We start from the raw sequence: 21,751 nt of genomic DNA on the forward strand, positions 1-21,751 counted from the left end.
GTGTCCAGCTGGGCGTGGCCAGTGCCGAGGGGGGGGGGTGTTAAATTTCACCGGCAAGCAGGAAACGCAGAGCTGAGGCCACTGACCAGGCCAGTGGCAGGTCTGCCGCTAGAAAACGGGGGGACCCACGATAGCTCTGTGCCCTTGGCACACCGGATGCAGTGACAGGGACTGTAATCACATGTAACATTTGGGTCCTCATTCCCTCAGCACTCACCACTTGAGCCCTTTCTGTGTGTCAGGTACTGTGGCTACAAGGCTCCTGTCCTCTCAAGGGAGTCACCCAATTCAGAAAACAATCTTGTGTGGTGTTTGAAGAGGAAGCAGGATATGGGAAAGAAGAGGGTTGGGGTGGTAGACAAGGTCAGGTAGGCAGAAGGGCCAGCAGGTGCAGAGATGCTGGGATGGGCCAGCTGAGCATGAGAGTGGGCAGGGGTGGGGGGTGGGTGTGTGTCAGGGAGCAGTGTCAGATCTGGGGTGTTTGATTCTCTGTGCCTGGAAAACTGTTTCCACCAGGATATAATGCCAGCTGGGAGTGTTGTGAAACTCAGGTGCCCGGTGAGGACAGCAGGGGGCCGGGCAGGTGGAGGGGCTGTTACAGGAGCCAAGACAAGGAGTCTGACCCAACCAGGGTTGAGATGTGGAGGGAACCAAGAGGCCAGGGGTGGATGGGAAAGAGAAGCTGGGGCTGAGCCCTGGGGGCTTCCAACTCAGAGGAAAAGAGCAAGGGAGACTAAGAGCAGCCTACATGAAAAGGGGTGGCAGGGTGCCCCGAAAGCACAAGAGCAGCTGCCTCATCCAAGAGATCAGGGAGTGCCCAGGGGCTCTGAGGGGGTCTTGGCTAGAGCTTGGGGACCCTGAGCTTATTGTCCTAGGACTTTCAAGACCAAATCCTGCTGGAGTAACTTGGGTTGTTGAGTGCACACCCTATGCTAGCCCCAGGTCACACCTTGTGGTGCCCACACAGAGGCACTTCTAAAATTCCCATTTCACTGAAGAAAGTGGCTCAGACAAGTGGAGTGCCTTGCTCAGGATCATGGTGCTGGTAGTAAATGGTAGAGCTCTGCCATTTACTACCAGCACCATGATCTTGAGCAAGGCACTCCACTTGTCTGAGCCACTTTCTTGTAGTAATATGCTGCCCACCTGCCTATCACCCAGAGGCACCTGCTCAGCCCTGTACTGGCATGGGGTTTAGAACAGCCCCCTTGTATTCCTGTTGAGGGGCTCACCTGCCAGTGAGGAGGGTGGCAGGTTCCTGGAGGGTTTGGTGGCAGGTGGACCCAGGTGTCTTGAGCTGGCAAGGCTCTGCTGCAGGTGGTATTTGCAGGGGACCGCAGTTTTTTCGGGTGTCTCACTGTATCTCTTGTTTCCCTCTTAAGGTCTGTCATGTCCACCATGAAAGGCTCACGGGCCACTAGTGTTACCCCTGAGGGCAGCCCGGAAGGTGTGGACCTGAGTCTGACTGGCCTCCCTCTGCCCATGTCCCGGCGTCCTAGCAGTGCCTCTACAGCCAAGCCCGTCACCCGCTCCATCTCTGTGGCCACAGGCGGCACAATGAGGAGGAGGGCTCTGGTGAGTGCAGCGTAGGGCCCTGGGTCCTGTTGTCATGGGTGGCATCTGGCCCCAGGGCAGTTCTGTGCAGTTCTTGGCCATTTCCAAGCAGGAATGGTCCAGGCCGTGCACACCTGGGAGCTGACCCACAGGAGGACACAGTGGCCACCTGGCCTGAGGCAGAGCCCACATCCTAGCACCAGGCCCTGTCCCTCCTGCTCTGCTGCCCTTGGATTTGTTTGGAATCTTAATCAACAAGGTTGACCTGTGGGGAGGGTGCCACGCTCCTGTGACCCCGGAGAACCCTGGATGGGCTCCAGTGTGCTGGGCAGGGGTGCTCCTCCTGCCACCTGTGCTGGGGCAGGGAATGAGGCTGTCACCCACACATCAGGGTGGCTGAGGGGCTAGGATTTGGTCTCAGGGAAGTACTAGGGGGGGGGGCAGGGCAGTGCCCCACAGAGTGGCCTGGGAGCTTGGCTTAGATGCCCAGACAATCTGGGGCTCAGACAGTCTAGTCCTGGTGGGGATCCTGGCAGGGTAGAGAGTAGCCTCATGGGTTGGGGTGGTGGTTCCCCTGTGGATAAAAGCCTTGCTCCAGCTGGGCGGGTGGACATGCCTGTGATCCCAGTGGCTCAGGAGGCTGAGGCAGGGGGATCATGAGTTCAGAGCCAGCCCTAGAAACTTAGTGAGGCCCTAAGCAACTCAGTGAAACCCTGTCTCTAAATAAAATATAAAGGCTGGGGATGTAGCTCAGTGGTTAAGTGCCCTTGGGTTCTTCCCGCCCTTCTCCTTAAAAAGGTCACTCCTGCTTTCATGAAAGCCAAGTTCTGAGGTGAGGACAGCAGTCTAGTAGAGGACCTTCTATCCAAACAAGATCCCAAAGCCCAGGACCCTTGTGATGGGGACCTGGGACGTTCTACCAGGGCACTCGTGGTGGCCATAGGTTTAAGATACAGTGTGCTGCTTCAGCGGAGTGATGGCCAATTTGGGCTAGTGTGTCACTGATACCTGCTGCCCTCTGCAGCTCCACCTTGCTCCAGAGTCACTGGACCCTGCCTCCTGTCCAGCTCCCTCCCACTGCCCAGGAGGCCTAGAAGGGGGCGTGGGGGGGATGATGCGGTGACACACTGTGGCACAGTGGTGTGGAGTTGCTGGCTTGCTAGTGCCCAGCTGTGGTTGGCTGCACCTGTGGCTGACCTGGGCACCTACCACCCTCTCCCACCTCTCCACTTGAGGGCATTCTGTTCCTGAACATGGGTTTAAAGACAAGGCCAGCACAGGTCCTGTCCAGGCATCTTCCCAGGCTGCCCCCTTGCCTGCCCCAGTGTTGAGGGTGGAGTTCGTGAGTCCTCTCCGTGGCAGAGTGTCCAGCTGTTTCCTACATTTATGATCGTAGCTTGCTCCCTGGTATCCCTGGGCAGGGGTCAGATGTGGGTAAAAGCCACCACCCAGCGAGGAGTGGCTCTGGGTAGTGCCTGTCCTCTTGGCCACCTTGCTGCCACAGGTGTCTTTGGGGTTTGTGGGGAGCACTTGCCAGGCCATGGCTCCATGCCTGACATGGGGCTGATGACTCTGTTTCTCCTGTTCTCTGTGGGGCTGGAGTAGCCCCTGGCTGGGGGCCATTTTGCTGACCATCCGCCTGGTATTTCCATATCACCTTTGTCTCCAAAGACTTCCCTCTCTCCAGGGCCCTCTGTCCTGCGATTGTCTGGGACATGAGCTGTAGTCACTGGTGGTCTTGTGGCTCAGGTGACGTCAGTGCCAGACCACCCTGCAGTTGAAGGGAGGGGCTCCTGGCTTGTGACTTTGTGTACCTTCCGAGCATACCCTTTCCACCTTGGCGCCTTCAGTGAGCACAAGACCCTCCTCCCTTCTTGACATCAGCCTCAGCAAGGAGGTGGGAAACCGCTGCCAGGAAGACCCAGGACAGACGAAGCTGTCCATATCCGTCACCCGGTGCCGCCGTGCTGCTGCTTTGTTTGAGTGTTTTAAAATTCTACCTATGGGACTGGGGCTGTAGCTCAGTGGTAGAGTGCTTGCCTAGCGTGTGTGAGGCCCCGGGTTCGATGCTAAGCACCACACAAAGGTAAATAAAATAAAGGTATTGTGTCCATCTACAACTAAAAAATACATATTTTAAAAAATTCTGTGTGTGCTATTTTTAATGGTCACATGCACACGGTTTAAAATGCAGAGAGACACCAGAAAGGGGCCCATCAAGCAGCAGACCTGCCTGTCACCTCTCCGGGCAACATGTCAGGGTGGCTGTGTGGTGCTGCGGGTCTTGCTGCTCCAGTACACAGGCACACGTGGGCCCGCGTGCGGGCTGTGTCTTGTAGAACCCCGAGTGGCTGTGCGCAGCCGTTGCCCTCTCTAACAGCAGGGCAGAAGGTCCTCTTGTGGGTGGTGCCACCACGAGTGTCTTCAGGCCTGTGTTTGCCAATACATACATGATCTTGTAGAATAAATCTTAAAGGTGGAACCACTGGGTCAGAGCACGTGGTATTGGTATTGCCGAGTGCTCCCGGCTGGGTGTGGCTCAGTGGGGGCCCTGGGTGCTGCCAAAAGAAGCTCATCGTCCCCTCACCGGTGGCAAGGGGAGTGCCACTGATTGACTGTGACACACAACATGCCCACAATTGTTAGTCTTTACTAATTTGGTATGCACAGAAAGAGAACTGATGGTGCTGTTTTAGAGAAGTTTATTTACCTTAAATCATTAAGGTCTATATTTGTAGCTTTGCTTCATTTAGGTAAGCACATTAGGAAAAAAATGTAAATTACATACTATGAAAGTGTACTTTTAATGAAACGTGGTTTTAACAGAACATGAATATGTAAGTTTAGTGTGTTTTATTACATTGTTAGAAAATTGTATTAGAAAGATGCAGCCAGGTGCCGTGGTGGCCCCTGTAATCCCAGCAGCTCAGGAGGTTGAGGCAGGAGGATCAAGAGTTCAAGGCCAGCCTCAGCAATTTAGTGAGGCCCTAACCAACTCAATGAGACCCTGTCTCTAAATAAAACACAAGAAGGGGCTGGGGATCTGGCTCAGTGGTTGAGTGCCCCTGAGTTCAATTCTCGGTATCAAAAAAATCACAATGTCATTTTTGTTTATTTTGCAACCAGTATGCCATCTTTTACCACATGGCTTTGAATCTTGTTCTCTTCAACAAGTTTCAAAGAATAATTTATTACATGCCTTAATAAAACAAATATTTTCAAATTCAAATAGATGTTTGGCAATGAGAAAAGTTTACCTGAGAACTCACACGTTAGAAATAATGAGATGCCACAAGAACTCAATCACGTGTGTGGAGTGGGTGGCAGGGCCAGCCTTTACTTCTGCTGAAGGGCTTCCGGGGAGCTAGGCTCGCAGGCCGCTGCATGTACCTGGATCCTGACATAGCTGCCCTTCACTCTGCTTGAAGGAGCTTGGGGGTCACGGTCTGCGTGATTGACTGATTCTAGAATCAGGGCAGCAGAGGGGAAGGGCTGAGTTGGTCCACTACAGGCCGAGGGCCAGGTTCTGTGCTGGACACAGCCTCTCACGGTGCACTTTGCCCCTTGTTTCTTCCCCCGAGCTGCCGGCGTGGCAGTCCACATCTGGGTCTGCGGTGTCAGAGGCATTGATCTCCCTGTGTGAAATCGGGTGACCATGAGCTGCAGGCTGCGTCCTTACAGCTTCAGAGGGAAAGCCAAGACTGTCCACACGAGCTGTGGGGTACCAGTGTGGGATGCTGGCCCAGGCCGTGACCTGGTCAATGGCTGAAGCCCACAGTTGTCACATGCCCGATTTTTGCCTGACATCTTTTTTTGGGGGGCGGGGTACAGGGGATTGAACTCAGGGGTACTTGCCCAGTGAGCCACATCCCAGCCCTATTTCGTATTTTATTTAGAGACAGGGTCTCACTGAGTTGCTTAGTGCCTCGCTGTTGCTAAGGCTGGCTTTGAACTTGCGGTCCTCCTGTCTCAGCCTCCTGAGCCGCTGGGATTACGGGAGTGCACCACAGTGCCTGGCCTGACGTCTTTATTTTGCCCCAGGATCCCACAGGGCATTGGGCCCCCTCGGTCCCCTATGGCCGAGGCTCAGCCCCTCCTCCGTGACTTGACGGTGGTCTGCGGGACGTTCTCATGGGTAGGCAGGTTTGGAGGACCACAGAGCTGACGGCCCTTTCATGGCATGAGGCCTCCCTGCCACTCGTCAGGTTCCCTTTCTTACTTGCTCTCTGGAGGGCTCTTACCCATGTGGCCCACGCTTGGGGACCTGTGGGCCCTGCTCTAGCCAGAATGTCTCCACAGGTTCTTTGGGGTTTGTGACCAGTGGCTTCTCACTGTACCTCACTGTGAGAAGGCTCCGCAGCGCGTGCTGCTCTGGTACCCCTTGCTTGCTGATCTGCCGGCTCCAGCCTTGGCCCCGGGAGCTCTTGCGCCTGGCTCTTGCTCCCTTGGACTGGCTCACCTTTTGGTTTTGAGCACTTGCTTTCTTCCTTTCTGGCCCAACAAACTGCTCTGGCCTCATCTTGTGTGTTCTGCTTTGCCCTGCTCCATGCAGAGGTGCGGTGGGCACACACTGGCCCACCTCAGCCTACAGCCCCCCAGGTGGAGTGGCACTATGTGGCCCACGCCCCCATCCCACCTCACCTTCTGGGTGTTGTTGAAATCCCCTCTGTAAACCGTACTGTTGGACATGAGGCTGGCCCAGGGTCCCAGGTGAACTGGCATTTTGATCAGGTGGGAAATTCTGGGGACTTTGAGGTCACCCCCCGAGACGCTGAGGGCAGAGTCTGGGGCTTGCTCTGGTGAGGCGCAGGCCTCCGTTGCCCCTCTCCCTGAGCAGGTGCGGCCCACCTCAGCCAGCCTCCCTGAGGAGGCGGAGGGTGCCCTCTGCCCCTGTCTGATAGGCACAGTGCCAGGGCCAGGCAGACATTCCTGGGTCTGCCCAGAAGAGCAGTGGCCTCGCTGGGTCCATTGTCCCAGTTTCAGCCGTCGCTCAGCTCCCTTCGCCGGGTCCTGGGTGCTGGGTGCACGCTTGGTGCCCTTGCCACAGCCCTGTCCTCTGGAGCCTTTCCCAGTGCCTGGCCTGGGCCCCTAGTGTGGTCCAGCTGGGACCACCACAGGAGTAGCACTGGGCGCATCACTGACCTGCCAGACTTGACAGCTGCCTCTGGAAACAGACCCTGACAGTCCGTGAGGGTCGCCGCCCACAGCCTGGGGGGAGTGTGCGTCCTCTGCAGGGAAGGTGGGTGCTCCCACCTTCTGACGTCAGAGCCCTGTGTCTCTGCTGTGGCCGCTCCGGCCCGCTGTCCGCTGCTTCAGAAAGCGACTGCGAGCCAGGGGAGACGCCAGGGAGAATCGTCTGCTTCGCGGCTTCCCGCACGTGACGGGTCCCTTGGTTTTGTTTTTGTCTTCTGTGAGGGGGGTTTGTGTTTAGCTTAAGGATTCTGATTTTAAAACCTGAAAGTCTGTGTCTGTTTTCCGGTCTGGGGGCTCACTGTTGGGGTGGACCCCCGTTGGCGTCAGGTTGAATCTCACTGATGATGTGAACAGTGTGTGGGGTGGGGAGGGTCCCCCGCTGTTTCTCACTCCGGACTTTCCCCCAAAGTGCTTGATTTGGAAGATCTTAAGCCTGCGGGAAGCTGGAAGGCAGCCCCGGGCCCAGCCTCGTTCCACTGAGCCCTTCCCCACCTGCCTCAAGCCCGTCACTGCCTCTCCCAGGAGCGAGCCCCAGCAGTGGCCCAGAGGCCACCCACAGTGCCTCCCTCAGCCTGGCCTCAGGGCTCCACACGCCCTCGCGGCCTCCGGCACTCTCCTCCCCAACAGCCTTCTGCCCGGGGACTGTGCAGACTGCCCTCTGACCCAGACTCCCTGAGGGCTCGCTGCCCACCGGTGCCCCCATCTCCTCTCTCACCCCATGGCAACCCAGAGCCGCCTGGCTGTGCTCCCGACAGGAGACGGCTCACAGCCAGTCTGCTGCCTGGCCACGACCCTCCCCAGCTGGGCAGGAAGTCCAGGCTCTAGGAGGTCGGCCCTGCCCAGCCCCCACACTGCCCCGTCCTGCCTACCTGCTCCTGGGTCACTTGTGTCCCAGTCCGTCCCTAAACCGAGCATGCGTGCCATCTGTCCCTCCAGGGCTTGCCTGTGCTGAGCAGGCTGACAAGGGTCGGAGACTTCGGCCATTGAGTGGCTTTCTCTCCCTCTTCGCAGGAGGCCACAGGGCCTGGGGGTTCCCGGGCCATCAACAACCTTCGAAGATCTAACAGCACCACACAGGTCAACCAGCCGTGGACCAGCTGCCCCAGGTAACCCCAGCCCATCGGGTGGCCTCATCACCCCAGCTTCTCCCAGAGCCCTCTGGTAGCCCAGCCCCCAGGTAGCCCCTGTCCTCTCCTGCCTCAGCCCTTTGTCAGCTCCATCTGTGCCCCTTTAAAGCCTGGGGCCTGGGGTGAGCTCCATGCATGTCCACCTCTAGCCATGGGCTGGGTGGGGAGGCCACCAACAGGCAGACAGTCTTGTCTCATTGGCAGGGTCCTCCAGGCAGATCTGTCCACCTTCCCCTGGGGTCAGGTCTGGGTACAGAGGCACCGGCACCTGGCAGTTCCCCATCCTCCTGGTGAGCCTGTGCCGTTTCCGCCAGTTAAACAGCTGCTGCCCCGCTGGCTCCACTCCAGTGGGAGGGGATGTCCAGTGCCAGCAGGGGACCCAGCCTGCAGCCAGCAAACCCTCAGGACAAGGGCCTAGGCTGACACCTCCTCCTACACGTCTTGTCTGCAAGAGGGCAGATGCCAGCTAGGGCTGCAGATGTGTAGACTGATAAGTTGTGGGCCAGCCCAGGGGTCACCTCCCCTGAGGAACAGGACAGTGCTGCCCCGCCCAGGGTCCGTGGCCTCAGGGGTTGGCATTGTATGTCTACCAGAGGCAACTTCAGAGCCCAGGACTGTGGCGCAGAGCAGCTGGGATACTTGCTGCACTTTTTATTTCTTCTTCTTTTCTTTTTATTTGGTTTTTTTTTTTTTTTTTTTGGTGCTGGGGATTGAACCCAGGGCCTCCTGCAAGCTAGACAAGTGCTCTATCACTGAGCCACACCCAGCCCATCAGTGATCTAAGGATCACTTGAGTTGTACCGCCATCGTCACGGTCATGTTTTCTCCCTAGAGAAAGCCCCGTGACCCTTGATGGTCACTTCCCTCCCTCCCACCCGCTGGCCACCAACCTGCGTGCTGTGGGTTCGCCTGTTCTGGACATTTCCTGCAGCTGGAGTCACAATGTGTGGCCTTTGGTGTCGGGCTTTTTCCTGGAGCTCAGTGTGTTCGAGGGCCATCTGTGCCATGGCGATGGCCAGTGGATGACCAGTGCTGCATACCTCATAGTGGGTTGATTTATCACTGGCTGGGCGCAGTGGCATGTACCTGTGATCCCAGCAACTCAGGAGGTTGAGGCAGGAGGACTCAAGTTCAAGGTCAGCCTGGGCAACTTAGCAAGGCCCTAAGCAACTTAGGAAGACCCCATCTCAAAAGCAAAGAGTGCTGGGGATGAAACTCAGTGGCTAGCGTCCCTGGGTTCAATCCCTGGTATAATAATAATAACAACAACAAAAATAATAATAATACAGTACTGTGGACAGACCACGTTTCCATCAGGGCAGCTCTGTTGGGGCAGCTGTGGCTCTTGCCCCAGGTAGGTTTGGACATTGGGGCAGGTATGTCCTAGGCCACATGGGGGGCCCTGTGGACCCCTCTGAGCTGCAGGCCTGTGTGGCTTCCTGACCACAGGAGGAGAGTGGTAGCAGTGGCTGGTCACATATCGAAGACCCTTGGTCCTCAGAAATGTAAGCTCAGTGTGGCTAACGGACGGGTTCTTGGGCCTCTCCCCCAGGCCCCAGCCCGAGCCCGCTGGTCAGGCTAAGGAGCGGCTTTGGGGGCAGAAGCTCTCAGTGGCAGCACAGCCCCTTCTGTCCTCTTGTGAGACGTGGCCCTGTCTTCCTGGGGCTGGCCACCTGGCTGGCTGACCTTGTCCTCATGTGCCGTCCTCTTGTGACACAGGCCTGCGGAGCCCACTGACTTCCTGGCGCTGTTCGAGGGAGATCCTGGTGGGAGAGGGAGGCTGGCCAGCCTGCCCAAGCCATGCAGTGGGAAGGGAGCCACCTGGAATGTCCTGGTGAGGCGGGCTGAGGCGGCGTGGGTCTTGGTCCTGCCACAGGACTGCCGTCTGCTCCTTGTGTCCTTTGGCCTTTGTCTTGGTCAGCAGGCTGTGATCCTTACACCCTGGGCACTTGGACACCTCCATTTGTGGGTGTGGCAGTGTTGGGAGGGCAAGGGCCCTGGGGTAGGGCCTTGAGGGTGTCCTGTGTGCCCCTAGGATGATCAGCCCAGGGGCTTTGGCTTGCCGGCCAGTGCCCAGAGTCCCAGCACCCTCAACTCCCCAGGGGGCCCACGGAGGAGGGAGTGTGCCCTGGCACCCAGCTTCACAGCCAATAACAGGTACCACCTCTGCAGTGTTGGTGGTGGGATCTGGCTCCTTTGGAATGAATGGCTTTCTTACTCAAGGGCAAAGGCTGCAAGGTGGGGTGTGGGGGGGCTGTTGACCACTCCTTAAACAGGGGCTTGTGCTTGTCCCGCAGCCTATAGCCGCCATGTCCCCGCGGGGAGCTCTGGCCCCTCCAGGGTTCCCTGGAGGTTGGACTTGGTTCCTTGTGTCTCTGGTGGTGGGGACCATATGGCCTTCAGGCCCAAAGTGGCCTGCCTTGTCAGGGATGCAGTGTTCACTCTAAGGTCGCACTCTGGGGACCTGAAGGACCAGAGCACGTCCGAAGGTCATGGTCAGGGTGGTAGGAGGGTGCGGAGAAGCCCCGGAGGAGGCAGCAGGCCAGCCCCAGCCTCGGCCTCATGGGGCCTGGGGACACAGCTGTCTCCTGAGAGACAGGAAGGGCTTCTCCACTAGGTGCAGGACATGGGGCCCTGGAGACTCCTGACGGTGCCACAGCGAGCACTGGCAGCCCCTCGACACCGGTACCCATGCTGGCGGTCCCAGCCGCCTGCTCCCACACTGATGCACCCTCCTTCTCTGGCAGGAGCAGCAAGGGAGCCGTGGGCAACTGCGTCACCAGCATGGTGCACAACCACTACGCCCCCGTGGGCAGGGCGCCCCCACTCAAGAGCTCTAACCACACAGCCCCCGCGCTCAAGTAAGGCTGGCACCGGCCCCGGAGGCACCAGGCCCGGGGTCTGCTGAGCAGGGCCCGCGCTGCACGTGAGGGCACTGGACCGAGCAGCAGGTCCCTCACCCTCAGTGCTGTCACCCAGTCCCATCCAGGGCCAGGCCCACTTCCCAGGGACTCACACCGGGCGGGGGCCCTCCTGAGGAAGCTGCAAGGGTGTCGCCGTGGGGTGACTGGAACAAGCAGAGGAGCCCCTAGCTGTGGCCCTGCTGCTTCTAAGAGCCTCTTACATCTGGCCCAATGGCCTGGCATCCCAGATGCCTGCAGTCTCAGCTGCTTTGGAGGCTAAGGCAAGAAGATGACAGGTTTGAGGCCAGCCTGGGCAATTTAGGGAGGCCTTGTCTGTATAATAAAAAAATACAAGACTGGGGCTGGGGCTGTGGCTCAGAGGCAGAGCGCTCGCCTGGCACGTGTGAGGCCCTGGGTTCCATCCTCGGCACCACATAAAAATAAATAAATAAAATAAAGTTGTGTCCAACTCCAACTAAAAAAAATACTTTAAAAAAAAAACAGAAGACTGGATGTGACCCAGTGATACAGTACCCCTGAGTTCAATCCCCATACCACTTAAAAAAATGAATGAATGTGAAGCCCATTTACTCAGGCGCAGGCTGACGGGTCTGTCATAGTACAGGTGTCCCCGGGGACTGGCCAAGTAGAGGAGGAGGGCAAACTTCTTGCCGTGCCCAGACCTCCTGCTGGCTCAGAGCCCAGGGTGCCTGGGGCTCCACTGGCGCCTGGGCAGAGCGCTCCTGGGGCAGTGAGACGGGGTTTCTCTTCTGATTAGCAACATCATCAAGGCAGCCACCAACGAGGGCAGTGAGGGGAGCAGCTTCCGGAAGCCCCACAAGAACTTCAGCACTGACCGTGCGGCCCGGGGCGCCGCTGGGGGGACCACCACCAACCTACTCAGGCAGAAGGAGGTGACGGAGGAGGAGGCCGAGAGGTGAGGCTTGCAGGGAGCAGGGGCAAGGGCCTGGGGGCTTTAGGGAGCAGGGGGAAGGGCTTGGGGGGCTTTAGGGAGCAGGGGCAAGGGCCTGGGGGGTTGCAGGGAGCAGGGGCAAGGGCCTGGGGGCTCTAGGGAGCAGGGGCTAGGGCCTGGGGGGTTGGGGGAGCAGGAGTAAGGCCTGGGGTCGGAGGACTCCAGTGGGAATCTTATTCAGTAGTTATTTAAATGGCAAGTGACAGACACATGTGGTGTGGCCCATCTGCATAAAGTGCCAAGAAGAGGCAGATCCTTAGAGGCATGAAGGGAGCAATGGCTGCCAGGATTGGGCAGAAGCTGGAGACACAGGGTGGCCGTTGCTCTTTGAGGCAGTGGGAACATTCTAGAAAAGGATTATGTTGATGGGGATTGTGCTGGTAGTTGCAGACTGTGTAAATTTGCTTAAAATCATGAAATTGTGTGCTGAAAATGGGCAGGTTTTAATAATGTGTCAGTTATTCTCAGTAGAGTTGTTTGTTAAAAGAACTTTATGGGGCTGGGTGAGGTGGTGCACACCTGTAATCCTAGCGGCTCACGAGGCTGAGGCAGGAGGATCACAAGTTTAAGGTCAGCTTCAGCAATTTAGCAAGGCTATAAGCAACTTAACGAGACCCTGTCTCAAAAATAAAAAGGGTTGGGGATGTGGCTTGGTGGTTAAACACCCCTCGGTTTAATCCTTAGGACAAAAAAAAAAAAATAAAAAAATAAAGTTAAGGGAAAGAAGATAACAAGACTGAGAAGAGCAAGAAACCGTGTGGGGCTGTACACTTGAAGCTGCCCTTGGGGGCTGCGGGGTGGGTGTAGTGGAGCCTCTGCCTCAGGATAGTGGCCCTGGCCTCCTCACTTAGCAGCCAGACAGCTTCTGCAGACGCCTCCACCTGGCCTTGGCCTCCACCCGGCCCACCTGCCCTGCTGCAGCTGCTCAAAGCCTCTGAGGTGTCCTTGGTGGGCGGGACTCACCAAGTCAGGGCCCTGGTGGCAGACGAGTTCTGCCCTGTGCTCTCTGTTAATGTCTTTGCTGAGAGGATCTGCGCTTGGTCCTAAGGGTCAGGGTCAGCGTCTTCACTTGGTCAGCTGTACTGAGTGTGATCTTGAGTGATAAAAGGCTTCCCGTGGACAGATGCACACGTGGTGTCGGTGGATGCAGTGCACCACCACCAGACGGCTCCAGCACCACGGTCCCTGGAGTCCTGTCTGTCCACCCTCAGGCCCCTGCCCAGCAGTCCGGCTGTTGTGGCATGCCCTAGACAGAGCCCCTCCTCTGTGCCTGGCACCAGCGCAGGTGGTGGCTCCTTGCTGCTGAGCAGCGTCCTGTCACCTGTCACCTGAGCTCGCTCTGAAGACAGTGAAGCATGTTTGGGTTGCTTCCTGTTGGTGCCTTTCGTGCACAGACTACCCAGGTCTGTGGACAGACGGCACCTGCTCTCCTGGTGACCTGGGATGTTGCATTTGGGTGTTGGTGAGATGAGCCAGGAGGGCTGGTCCTGCCAGGTTTCAGTCAATGGCAAGGGCTGTGTGTAGCCACCAGCTTGCTCTGCCTGGCTGGGCCTCTGTTCTGCAGGTTCTTGCAGGGCCTTGGGGGCACTGGACCCCTCTCAGTCCTGAAGCCTGCTCTCCGGACAGGTTTATCCACCAGGTGAACCAGGCTGCCGTCACCATCCAGCGCTGGTACCGCCACCAGGTACAGCGCCGCAAAGCAGGAGTTACAGACCTGGAGCACTTGCAGGCGGCCACGCAGGAGGTCATTGTGGGCACAGCCACCCGGGCTCCCCCTGGGTGGGTGCAGAAGCCCAAGGTCTGAACTGTGCATAGGCAGTTTCTGGGACCAGTAGAACAGAGACCTGGAACCACACAGGTCACACCTCTGTGGCCCACATTGTCCTCGAGGGGACCATGGTCAGGCCTGAGTGTCCTGCTGGTCCCAGGAGGCCTCTGCATGGGCACCTGACCCCGAGGCACAGTGTTGACTCCCCTGCTGAGCACTCTCGGGGTTGGGGGCTTGCCCTTCATGGGGCAGAGGGGGGGGGTTCAGAGTCATGGGGGCTTGCCTCACCCTCCCTAGCTCTTCTGGCAGGGGCAGCAGCAGCAGCTGGGCAGTGGCAACCTCCTGGACCTGCACCGGCAGAAGGAGGCGGCAAGGAAGAAGGCCCGAGAGGAGAAGGCTCGCCAGGCCAGGCAGGCGGCCATTCAGGTGCCCTTCAGCCCCCGGAGGCCAGGAAGAGCCCAGCCCCAGCCCCAGCTCCAGCACTGCTGCCTGGGTCCTCAGGCTCTGGACATGGAGCCCCAGGGCAGCTGGGCTGTGGGAGGCAAGGGGCTGGCCTCGGGGCTGCTCAGAGATGCTTCCCCTGGCAGGAGCTGCGGCAGAAACGAGCCCAGCAGTCAGGCAAGGCTGAGCATGGGCTGCCCAAGGGGAGCCCAGAAACCAGAGCACCGGGGCAGCCTCGGCCCTCCCAGGAGCCGCCCCTGACACCAGGCAGTGACGCCCGCCAGCCCCTCAAGGCCAACAGCACTGGTGAGTGACCTGGAAGGCCTAGGATAGGAAGGAGGTGCAGCCTTTGCTGTCATACCCTGGCCCTCATACTGTGGCCAGGTGGGCAGCTTCTACCCACAGCCTGGGCCATGGTAACACCCACACCACCTCTGCTCCTGAGCAGCTCACCTGTTTGGTTGGACTTGAGGTGCTCAGTCCTTGACAGCTGGTCCTGGACACAGGACCCACGGAGCATCGAGGCCTAGAGCCAGAGGTTACGCCAGCTCCCCAACCTCAGTCCCTGGAAGCCGGGGCCCCCCCGATGCCTCTGCTCTGGGTCATACCTGCCTCCCCCTTACCTGGCTCCTTCCCAGGCTCTTCCAGGTTCAGGAACCTGCTGTGTTCTGTTGGGCAGGCACCACCGTCCACCCCACAGGCCCCAGGAACCCCTGCCTACCTGCCTCTGACTCATCCTCAGAGCACCAGCCGTCTCCGGAGGACAAGCCACAGGTCTGGGCACAGCCCACTCTTCCCTCCCTCCTGGACTTTAGTTTTGAGGGGCATGTCCATGCCAGGAGTGGCCTGAGCCGACCTTTTCCCTGCCCCTCCTCAGCCGGGTTCCCCTGAAAGGCTTCCCAGGGCTCCTGTTCTGATGCAGAGTGGCAGGCTGGGGGGCCCTGGCTGGGTGGAGTCTCAGAACTGCTCTGGAACCCTGTAAGGTTTTCACACTGGGCCTGGGTAGGGCCTTGTGTCCCTGTCCACAGAAGACGAGCTTGAAGGTCAGAGGTGTCAGGGGACAGCGAGGCCACCAGGCTGCTCAGTGATGTAGCTGAATGGCCGAGCCTGTCTGTCTGTTCTCCTGGGGGAGGGTTGCCACTGGTGGAGATGCTTTCAACCTGTAGGGTGGGCTTGAGGAGCCACAGGACGTGGGCAGCAGAGGCCCCACCCAGCACCACTGGGGTCCGCCTTGGGCACGAGTATTCTCTTGGGCACCAGTGGCCTTGGTGGCTGCGTCCCCCCTGCCTGTCTACTGTAAGGCATCCTGTCCCAGGACATGGCCAGTGAGGTCGTGGAGATGGTGGGCCCCACCAGGAGCAGGGTCAAGTCCAGGGAAACCCTGGACGAGCTGCTGGACACGCTGAGGCTGCTGGAGGAGGATCCCAAACCACTGTCCCATCCCAGGGTCTATCACAAGGACAGACATGCTTGGATGGATGAGGTGACTCAGCCACACGATCCCTCACCCCAGCCCGTGCTGCCACCATCCTCACAGGCCCAGAGGCCAGGGAAAGCGGGGTTCCCCAGCTCCTGGCTGCAGTTGAGACCCTAACAAGCCAGCTAGATCTCACCGACCCGCTCTCCCCTCCTGTGCAGGGACCGTGAGGTGGGACACAGACCCTCCGGGTGGGCGACACCCAGCCGCCTCCCGCCTCCCACTCTTACTGCCTCTGCTCCCCCAGCAAAGCACCCAGCCCCGGGGACCCCGAGTGCTCAGGCCACCCCAGCAGCACCCATTGCTGGCCCCACCCCACAGGACAGTGCCAGCTCCCTGACGGCTGACAACCTGGAGAGGTGGGGGAAACTCGGTGCACCCTGCAGCACCCCTGAGGAGGGGGCGCTGCTGTCTGAGGCGAAGCTGCGGGGCGTCAGGAGCTTCCTGGACGAGATGGAGAGGTCGGGCCAGGGCCAGCCCGCCAGGCAGCAGGAGGTGGGCACCTGTCAGGCCCCTGCGGCAGCCCAGCCCACTCTGCTCTGGGGGGGTCGCACCTGCCTCCCCCTTACCTGAGGCCACCAGGCTGCTCAGCGATGTGGCTGAGTGGCCCAGGCGGGGGACTGGCAGGACCGACTGTCCCATGCGGATTCCTCTCTGGGTGAGCCTCTCGAGCATCCTCCCTACGCCTTGCCCAGGGAGCTGACCTGGCACCCTGGGCCCTGGTGTCCCCTGGTGAACACCAGTGGCCAGGCTGAGTGGAGTGGTGGCAAACAGCAGGAAGGTCAGAAGTGACTGTGACCCGGGCACTGCCTTCTTCCCAAGGCACTCTGTGCCTTCCGCACGGCCACCAGTGCCCAGCCCTGGGTCTCTGGCTGGACTGGTGCCAGAGTGCTCTTTAGTGGCTGTGTAGGGACTGAGGTCACAGCCCTCATTGCCCTGTACCCAACAATAGAAGCCTTCTGGGGGAGCTCTCCCATCACCCTCAGATGCCTGCACCTTGCTGCTCCTTCCCCTGAGGGTGGAGTGGAGGGGACATGGAGGTCCCCCGGAACATGGGCAGGCCAGGCACCTTGCACATCCCTGCCGCCTCCTGGTCATCCACCCAGTGAGCGGTGGGTGGTGGCCCACCCGCCTGACACTTGGCCACGTCTGCAGGGGCTGGCAGCAGACGTGGGGCGGGGGCACCCAGAGCTGGCATCCGAGGGGCGCGTGTCTGTGACGCGGCTGGAGCTGGAGGAGCAGAAGCAGGCTGTGGTGCTGCTGCAGAGGGCACTGGTGAGGCCCTTAGCATGTCACCCAGGGCTGCCAGCTGGGCCACAGGCCCCCATAGCACCTCGCTGAGAGCCCTGGGCATTGGCTTCTTCCCAAGGCACTCTGTGTCTTCCGCACGGCCACCAGTGCCCAGCCCTGGGTCTCTGGCTGGACTGGTGCCAGAACCTCCTTCCTGCCCACACCCCCCACAGGCACAGCAATGTGACCTCACGGTCCGGCGGGTCAAAGAGACAGAAAAGGAGCTGAGGCGGCAGCTTCGGCAACAGAAAGAGCACTATGAGGCCACCATCCAGCGGCACCTGTCCTTCATTGACCAGGTGATGCCCTCCCAGGGGACCAGGAAGATGGATGAGGCCAGAGGGTCAGAATCAGGCTTACAGAGCAAGGGGCTGGCCGCAGGTGGAGCTGGCCTGAGGTCCACATAGCCTGCTGTGTCCTGCCCAGTGTGGTGGGCTGCCGGGACAGCGGGCAGAGATAACCAGGCGTGCCTTGGAGGAGCCAGGCGTTCCAGAGCTAGCTGACTGCTGGCCCAACAGGGAGGTGTCCTGGACCAAGTTCAAAATTTTCTGTGCCATGCCTGGGCCATCCGATCCCTGGAGGGCCACCCCTGGTCTGTTGGGGCTTCTGGGACAGCCAGAGTACCCCCAGTGAGAGCAGCAGAAGCTTCCGGGTTGCCCCTCAGCCACATCCCTGGCCAGATCTGGAGAGATCTCTAGGCCTGGGGTTGGAAAGATGGTGGTCACTACTGGGTGGTTGACATCAGTGTGCCCAGGTCGAGAGTCGGGCTCTCAGTGAGGCTGGTGTGGTTCCAGGAGGCTTCATGGACACCCCTTGGCACCAGCCTGCAGGCCCTCCTGCAGGCAAGGTGCCACCCTCATCCCAGGAGGGTCCTCAGCGAGGCTGGGGTGGTCCCCACTGGGGCTTCTCTGACATCCACCATGTCCTCCAGGTCGAGTACCCAGAGGGGCAGCCGCCCCGTGTCCACATGCATACACGGTCCTGCATGGATAGGGTGGCCCTGGGAGACAGGCCTCCTGCTGGGGTGGGGACCTTAGTGCAGAGCCTTACCCCCGCCTCACAGCTGATCGAAGACAAGAAGGTCCTGAACGAGAAGTGTGAGGCGGTGGTGGCCGAGCTGAAGCAGGGCGACCAGCGGTGTCGAGAGCGCGTGGCCCAGATGCAGGAGCAGCACGAGCTGGTGAGCAGCCTGGGGGCCTGGCCGAGCCGCTCCGCGGGCAGCGGACCCCAGAGCCGGGCAGGGCTGGAGGAGGGTCTCCATAGTCGGGGGCCCTGAGGATGTGGTCCAGACAGGAGGGCTGTTCCTCGCACCAAGCTGCGTCTTCGCCTGGCTGCTTCCGTGTTTCCACCCAGATCCAGACATGGTGCCGGCCTGGCCCTTCCCATGGGCAGTGGCCCTGGACTCGGGGGGCCAAGCCCAGCCTGGGTGCCCAAGCAGCTCAGGCCCAGGACCGCTCCTGGCGTCCTCCTGCTTGGCTGCCAGGAGTGAGAGGCCGCCTCAGCCGCCTCAGTGTGCTTCCCATCTGGATGCCAAGTCCCTGAGCCCACCCCAGACCAGAGCCCAGATTCTGAGTGAGGGTGGCACCAGCGTTGCCAGAGGCCCCTGGAGTCCATGGTGACAGCCAGTGTTGAGGACCACCGGCCACAGGGGAGAGCAGGGCCTCTGCAGTTGGAAGGCTGCTGCCCTGCTCAGGACACAGGTGTGGCAGAGGGGACAGATGTCATTTGCATCTTCTCTTTCCACTTCCCATGTCCATGTTTTTAGGAGATCAAGAAACTCAAAGAACTAATGAGTGCAACAGAGAAAGTCCGCAGGGAGAAGTGGATCAACGAGAAAACCAAGAAGATCAAGGAGATCACCGTCAGAGGTGGGCCACTCCAGCACTGATTTGGGTGCTCTTGAAGGGAAGAGTGGCTGCAGTCCCCAACAGGAGGGACTCACACCAGACCTCCCAGAGCAGGCACAGTGTTGAGGGGCAGCTGCCCTGGGGTGGAAGGGGCAGGCCCACACCAGTGGGCCATCAGAGACTAGAACTCGGGCAGCGCCCACCTTCCCTGGGGTGGGCTTGGAGAAGTCGGGTTAGTGGGCCACCAACAGGAGGCCACACTGTGGGAAGCAGCAGGGAGCAGGAGGCTGGGAGGCGGGCTCCAGGGTGCTGTCGGAGGGAGCCCAGGCCCTTAGGTGGCTCGTGGGGCTCTCCTGGCCTGGCTCTTGACCCAGAACCCTTGCTCCAGGGTCCTGGACACCCATGCTAAGAGGCCTGATGGTTAGGGCAGGCGGGCACCTGCCCAGGCTGGACGGGCCCTGGAGTCCCCTTCAGCTGCTACAGAGTGACTGCCCCAGGAGCAGGGACCAGGGGCAGCACTACCCCTTCCCTGCAGCACTTCAGGCACAACTGCACTCTGAGGTTGGCGCCCTGGAGGGGTGGTGTGGGCGGGGACTCCCTGCAGCTGCTGTCCTGCCCCCAGGCCTGGAGCCCGAGATCCAGAAGCTCATCGCCAAACACAAGCAGGAGCTGAGGCGGCTCCGGGGCCTGCACGAGGCCGAGCTGCTGCAGCGGGACGAGCAGGCCGCCCAGCGCTACCTGCGCCAGGCCGAGGACCTGCGGGAGCACCTGGAGCGGGAGAAGGAGGCACTGGGCCAGCAGGAGCGCGAGCGAGCCCAGCGGCGGTGGGCATTCGCACATCCTGGCTGCCCAGGCCAGGGGCCCGGGTGGGGTGGGGCCACGCCCAGACCCTCATCCGAAGCAGGGCATTTCCTCTCTAAACCCTGAGGGTATGTCCTGAAGGCCTGGGTCTGGGGGTCTTTGGGAGGGGGAGGGGCCCAGGGTCTTGGTGCAGCTGCCCAGGAGGGCACAGGAAACTGTGGCCCCAGAATAGCAGTCCTGCCCATCTCAGCACCGGCCAGTAGCTCCTTTGTGCTTGCGGGTGCAGCCCCTGCACCAGCCAGCACATCCCTCCCGTGAAGCTAGGGTTGTGACTTAGGAGGTGTGCAGACCCCCACAGCTGGCCCAGAACTTTCAGCCCCAGACAGGTGACTCCAAGGCCCCTCTGGTGCCCAGAGCAGCCTCTTGCCCTCATCTCCTTGGCCCTGTGGGGGTGGAGGGTGTCACTGGTTAGAGGTGTGACCAGGCTGGGTGGGCCCTCAGACCCTAGGGACCTGAAGGCTGGGGGACATGCTGGCAATGGCCAGTATATGCAAGCAGCTCCTTTTGTATGGCTGGCCCTTCAAAACACAGCTGGCCAGACCCACAGCCCTGTCTCAGGTGGGGTGAGGACACAGGCCGACGGCAGCCTGCTCCCACCATGGACCCTGCCCCTGGCCCCCCCCACAGGAAGCAGAGCTGGCAGGAAGGGGCCCTCCTCGCCTGCGGGGCCAAGCAGGATGCGGTCGGTGAGGACAGACAGGAATAGGAGATAGTAGGTGGCCGAGCCATGAGGCCATTTCACGAGCCACCACAGGAGCCTCAGCTCAGAGTCATGGTGGACTTGTGGCCTGGCTCTGCTGACCTGGGCAGTGGCTCTGACAGGCATCAAGTGTCACTGGAAGGATGCTCTGAGGACTGATGTTTGTGGCCTGTGGCTGCCCCTGCCCTGCCGCACGAGTGTCCTGGGGCCTGTCCTGGGACTGCGCGACCTGCCAGGTGAGCCAGCCTCGCCCTCCCGCAGGTTTGAGCAGCACCTGGAGCAGGAACAGCAGGCCCTGGAGCAGCAGCGGCGGCGGCTGTACAGCGAGGTGGCCGAGGAGAGGGAGCGCCTGAGCCAGCAGGCAGCCAGGTGCCGCCAGGGGCTGCTGACCCCCCTCACAGTGAACCCCTCACCCAGCCATAGACTGCTCACGTGGTGACCCTCGGTGCCCTGTGCCCACTGACGCCTGGCCTGGCCTGCAGGCAGCGGGCAGAGCTGGAGGAGCTGAGACAGCAGCTAGAGGACAGCAGCTCAGCGCTGACCCGAGCCCTGAGGACCGAGTTCGAGAAGGGTCAAGAGGAGCAGGAGCGTCGGCACCAGGTCCCCTCCCCCGTGCCGAGCCTGGCATCCAGTAGGGCAGGGGCCGGGGCTAGGCTCTGGGCGGACAGGGCTGGCTGGTGGCTCTCATGCCCTGTTCCCCTCCAGGTGGAGCTGAAGGCTCTGAAGGACCAGCTGGAGGTGGAGAGGCAGGCATGGACGGCCAGCTGTGCCAAGAAAGAGGTGGGAGGGCAGGGCAGCACCAGGCCTCCGGGGCTCTTCCAGTGTCGCACAGGGCTCCGTGGGGCTCTCCTGACTCGGCTTGCAGGCTGCTCTCTGCCATCCTGTGGCCGCAGGAAAGCCAGGAGTTGGCAGCAAGAGGACAAGGCCTGGTCAGGGCATCTTGTCCTCCATGCCCGGCAGCTGCCAGCCCGTGCCCCTCCGTCAACTGCTTGCCCGCCTGTGGGGGCCGCCCTCCTTGGCCTCTGGTGTTTCCTTCTGGGAATTTCCAAATAGCTTCCAGGAACTGGCCCCATTCACACTCTCACAGCCCCACTTAGCAGTATGGCCAGTTCCTTCTTTGTCCCCAGCCTGTCTGGTGGCAGAGTGGTCTCCAAGGAGAGGACTCGCCTGTTGGCCGCCTTATCCAAGGGCTCCAGCACCTGGGGAACCAGGGCAGGGCAAGCCCTCTCTGCCCGATGAATGTGTCCGCGCCCCCGTTGGTCAAAGAAGGGAGCCCCCGGGAGCCTGCCCTGTGCCCCTCCACCTCCCTTGTCCTGCGCCCTCCCAGTGGTTCCCCAGCCAGCTGCCTGGCCCCGCAGGAAGCGTGGCAGCTGAACCGGGAACGTGAGCTCAAGGAGGAAATCCGGAAAGACCGCGACCAGGAGATCGAGCTGGTTATCCACCGGCTGGAGGCTGACATGACCCTGGCCAAGGAGGAGAGTGAGAGGGCCATGGAGAGCCGGTGAGGCCTCCAGCGCGGGAGCCAGCCAGGGGCTGGTGCTGGGCTGCCCTGGCCGCTGGGGTGAGGGGAGGGCAGGAGTTTGTCCCGGCCCCTCTGCCAGCCGCACCCTGCCCACC

The 21,751-nt window shown here is 60.4% G+C and overlaps 1 protein-coding gene across 5 annotated transcripts in view; it reads left to right on the top strand.

The window, feature by feature from the left end:
* Positions 1 to 1,162: 1,162 nt before the first annotated feature.
* Cep131 (centrosomal protein 131) overlaps positions 1,163 to 21,751 on the top strand; it is a 24,569-nt gene continuing 3,980 nt past the window's right edge. For 3 of the 5 annotated variants that reach the window (XR_007345107.1, XR_007345108.1, XM_048797446.1), the window contains exons 1-21: positions 1,166 to 1,575; positions 7,759 to 7,853; positions 9,594 to 9,708; positions 9,910 to 10,031; positions 10,622 to 10,735; positions 11,556 to 11,714; positions 13,377 to 13,494; positions 13,828 to 13,944; positions 14,106 to 14,265; positions 14,639 to 14,733; positions 15,275 to 15,442; positions 15,758 to 15,931; positions 16,592 to 16,711; positions 16,900 to 17,025; positions 17,658 to 17,906; positions 18,492 to 18,594; positions 19,196 to 19,397; positions 20,396 to 20,503; positions 20,617 to 20,734; positions 20,840 to 20,914; positions 21,493 to 21,635. Coding sequence is in view for 3 of the 5 variants with exons in the window: in XM_048797446.1 (XP_048653403.1) it covers positions 1,390 to 1,575; positions 7,759 to 7,853; positions 9,594 to 9,708; positions 9,910 to 10,031; positions 10,622 to 10,735; positions 11,556 to 11,714; positions 13,377 to 13,494; positions 13,828 to 13,944; positions 14,106 to 14,265; positions 14,639 to 14,733; positions 15,275 to 15,442; positions 15,758 to 15,931; positions 16,592 to 16,711; positions 16,900 to 17,025; positions 17,658 to 17,906; positions 18,492 to 18,594; positions 19,196 to 19,397; positions 20,396 to 20,503; positions 20,617 to 20,734; positions 20,840 to 20,914; positions 21,493 to 21,635 (2,867 nt within the window). In the remaining 2 variants the exon portion in view is untranslated. Of the gene's footprint in view, positions 1,576 to 7,758; positions 7,854 to 9,593; positions 9,709 to 9,909; positions 10,032 to 10,621; positions 10,736 to 11,555; positions 11,715 to 13,376; positions 13,495 to 13,827; positions 13,945 to 14,105; positions 14,266 to 14,638; positions 14,734 to 15,274; positions 15,443 to 15,757; positions 15,932 to 16,591; positions 16,712 to 16,899; positions 17,026 to 17,657; positions 17,907 to 18,491; positions 18,595 to 19,195; positions 19,398 to 20,395; positions 20,504 to 20,616; positions 20,735 to 20,839; positions 20,915 to 21,492; positions 21,636 to 21,751 lie in introns of all 5 variants that reach the window. The other 2 variants (XM_048797466.1, XM_048797460.1) reach the window with 2 other exon arrangements.

The sequence above is a fragment of the Marmota marmota genome, unplaced genomic scaffold (genome assembly GCF_001458135.2).
Source record: "Marmota marmota marmota unplaced genomic scaffold, marMar, whole genome shotgun sequence".
Taxonomy (NCBI): domain Eukaryota; kingdom Metazoa; phylum Chordata; class Mammalia; order Rodentia; family Sciuridae; genus Marmota; species Marmota marmota.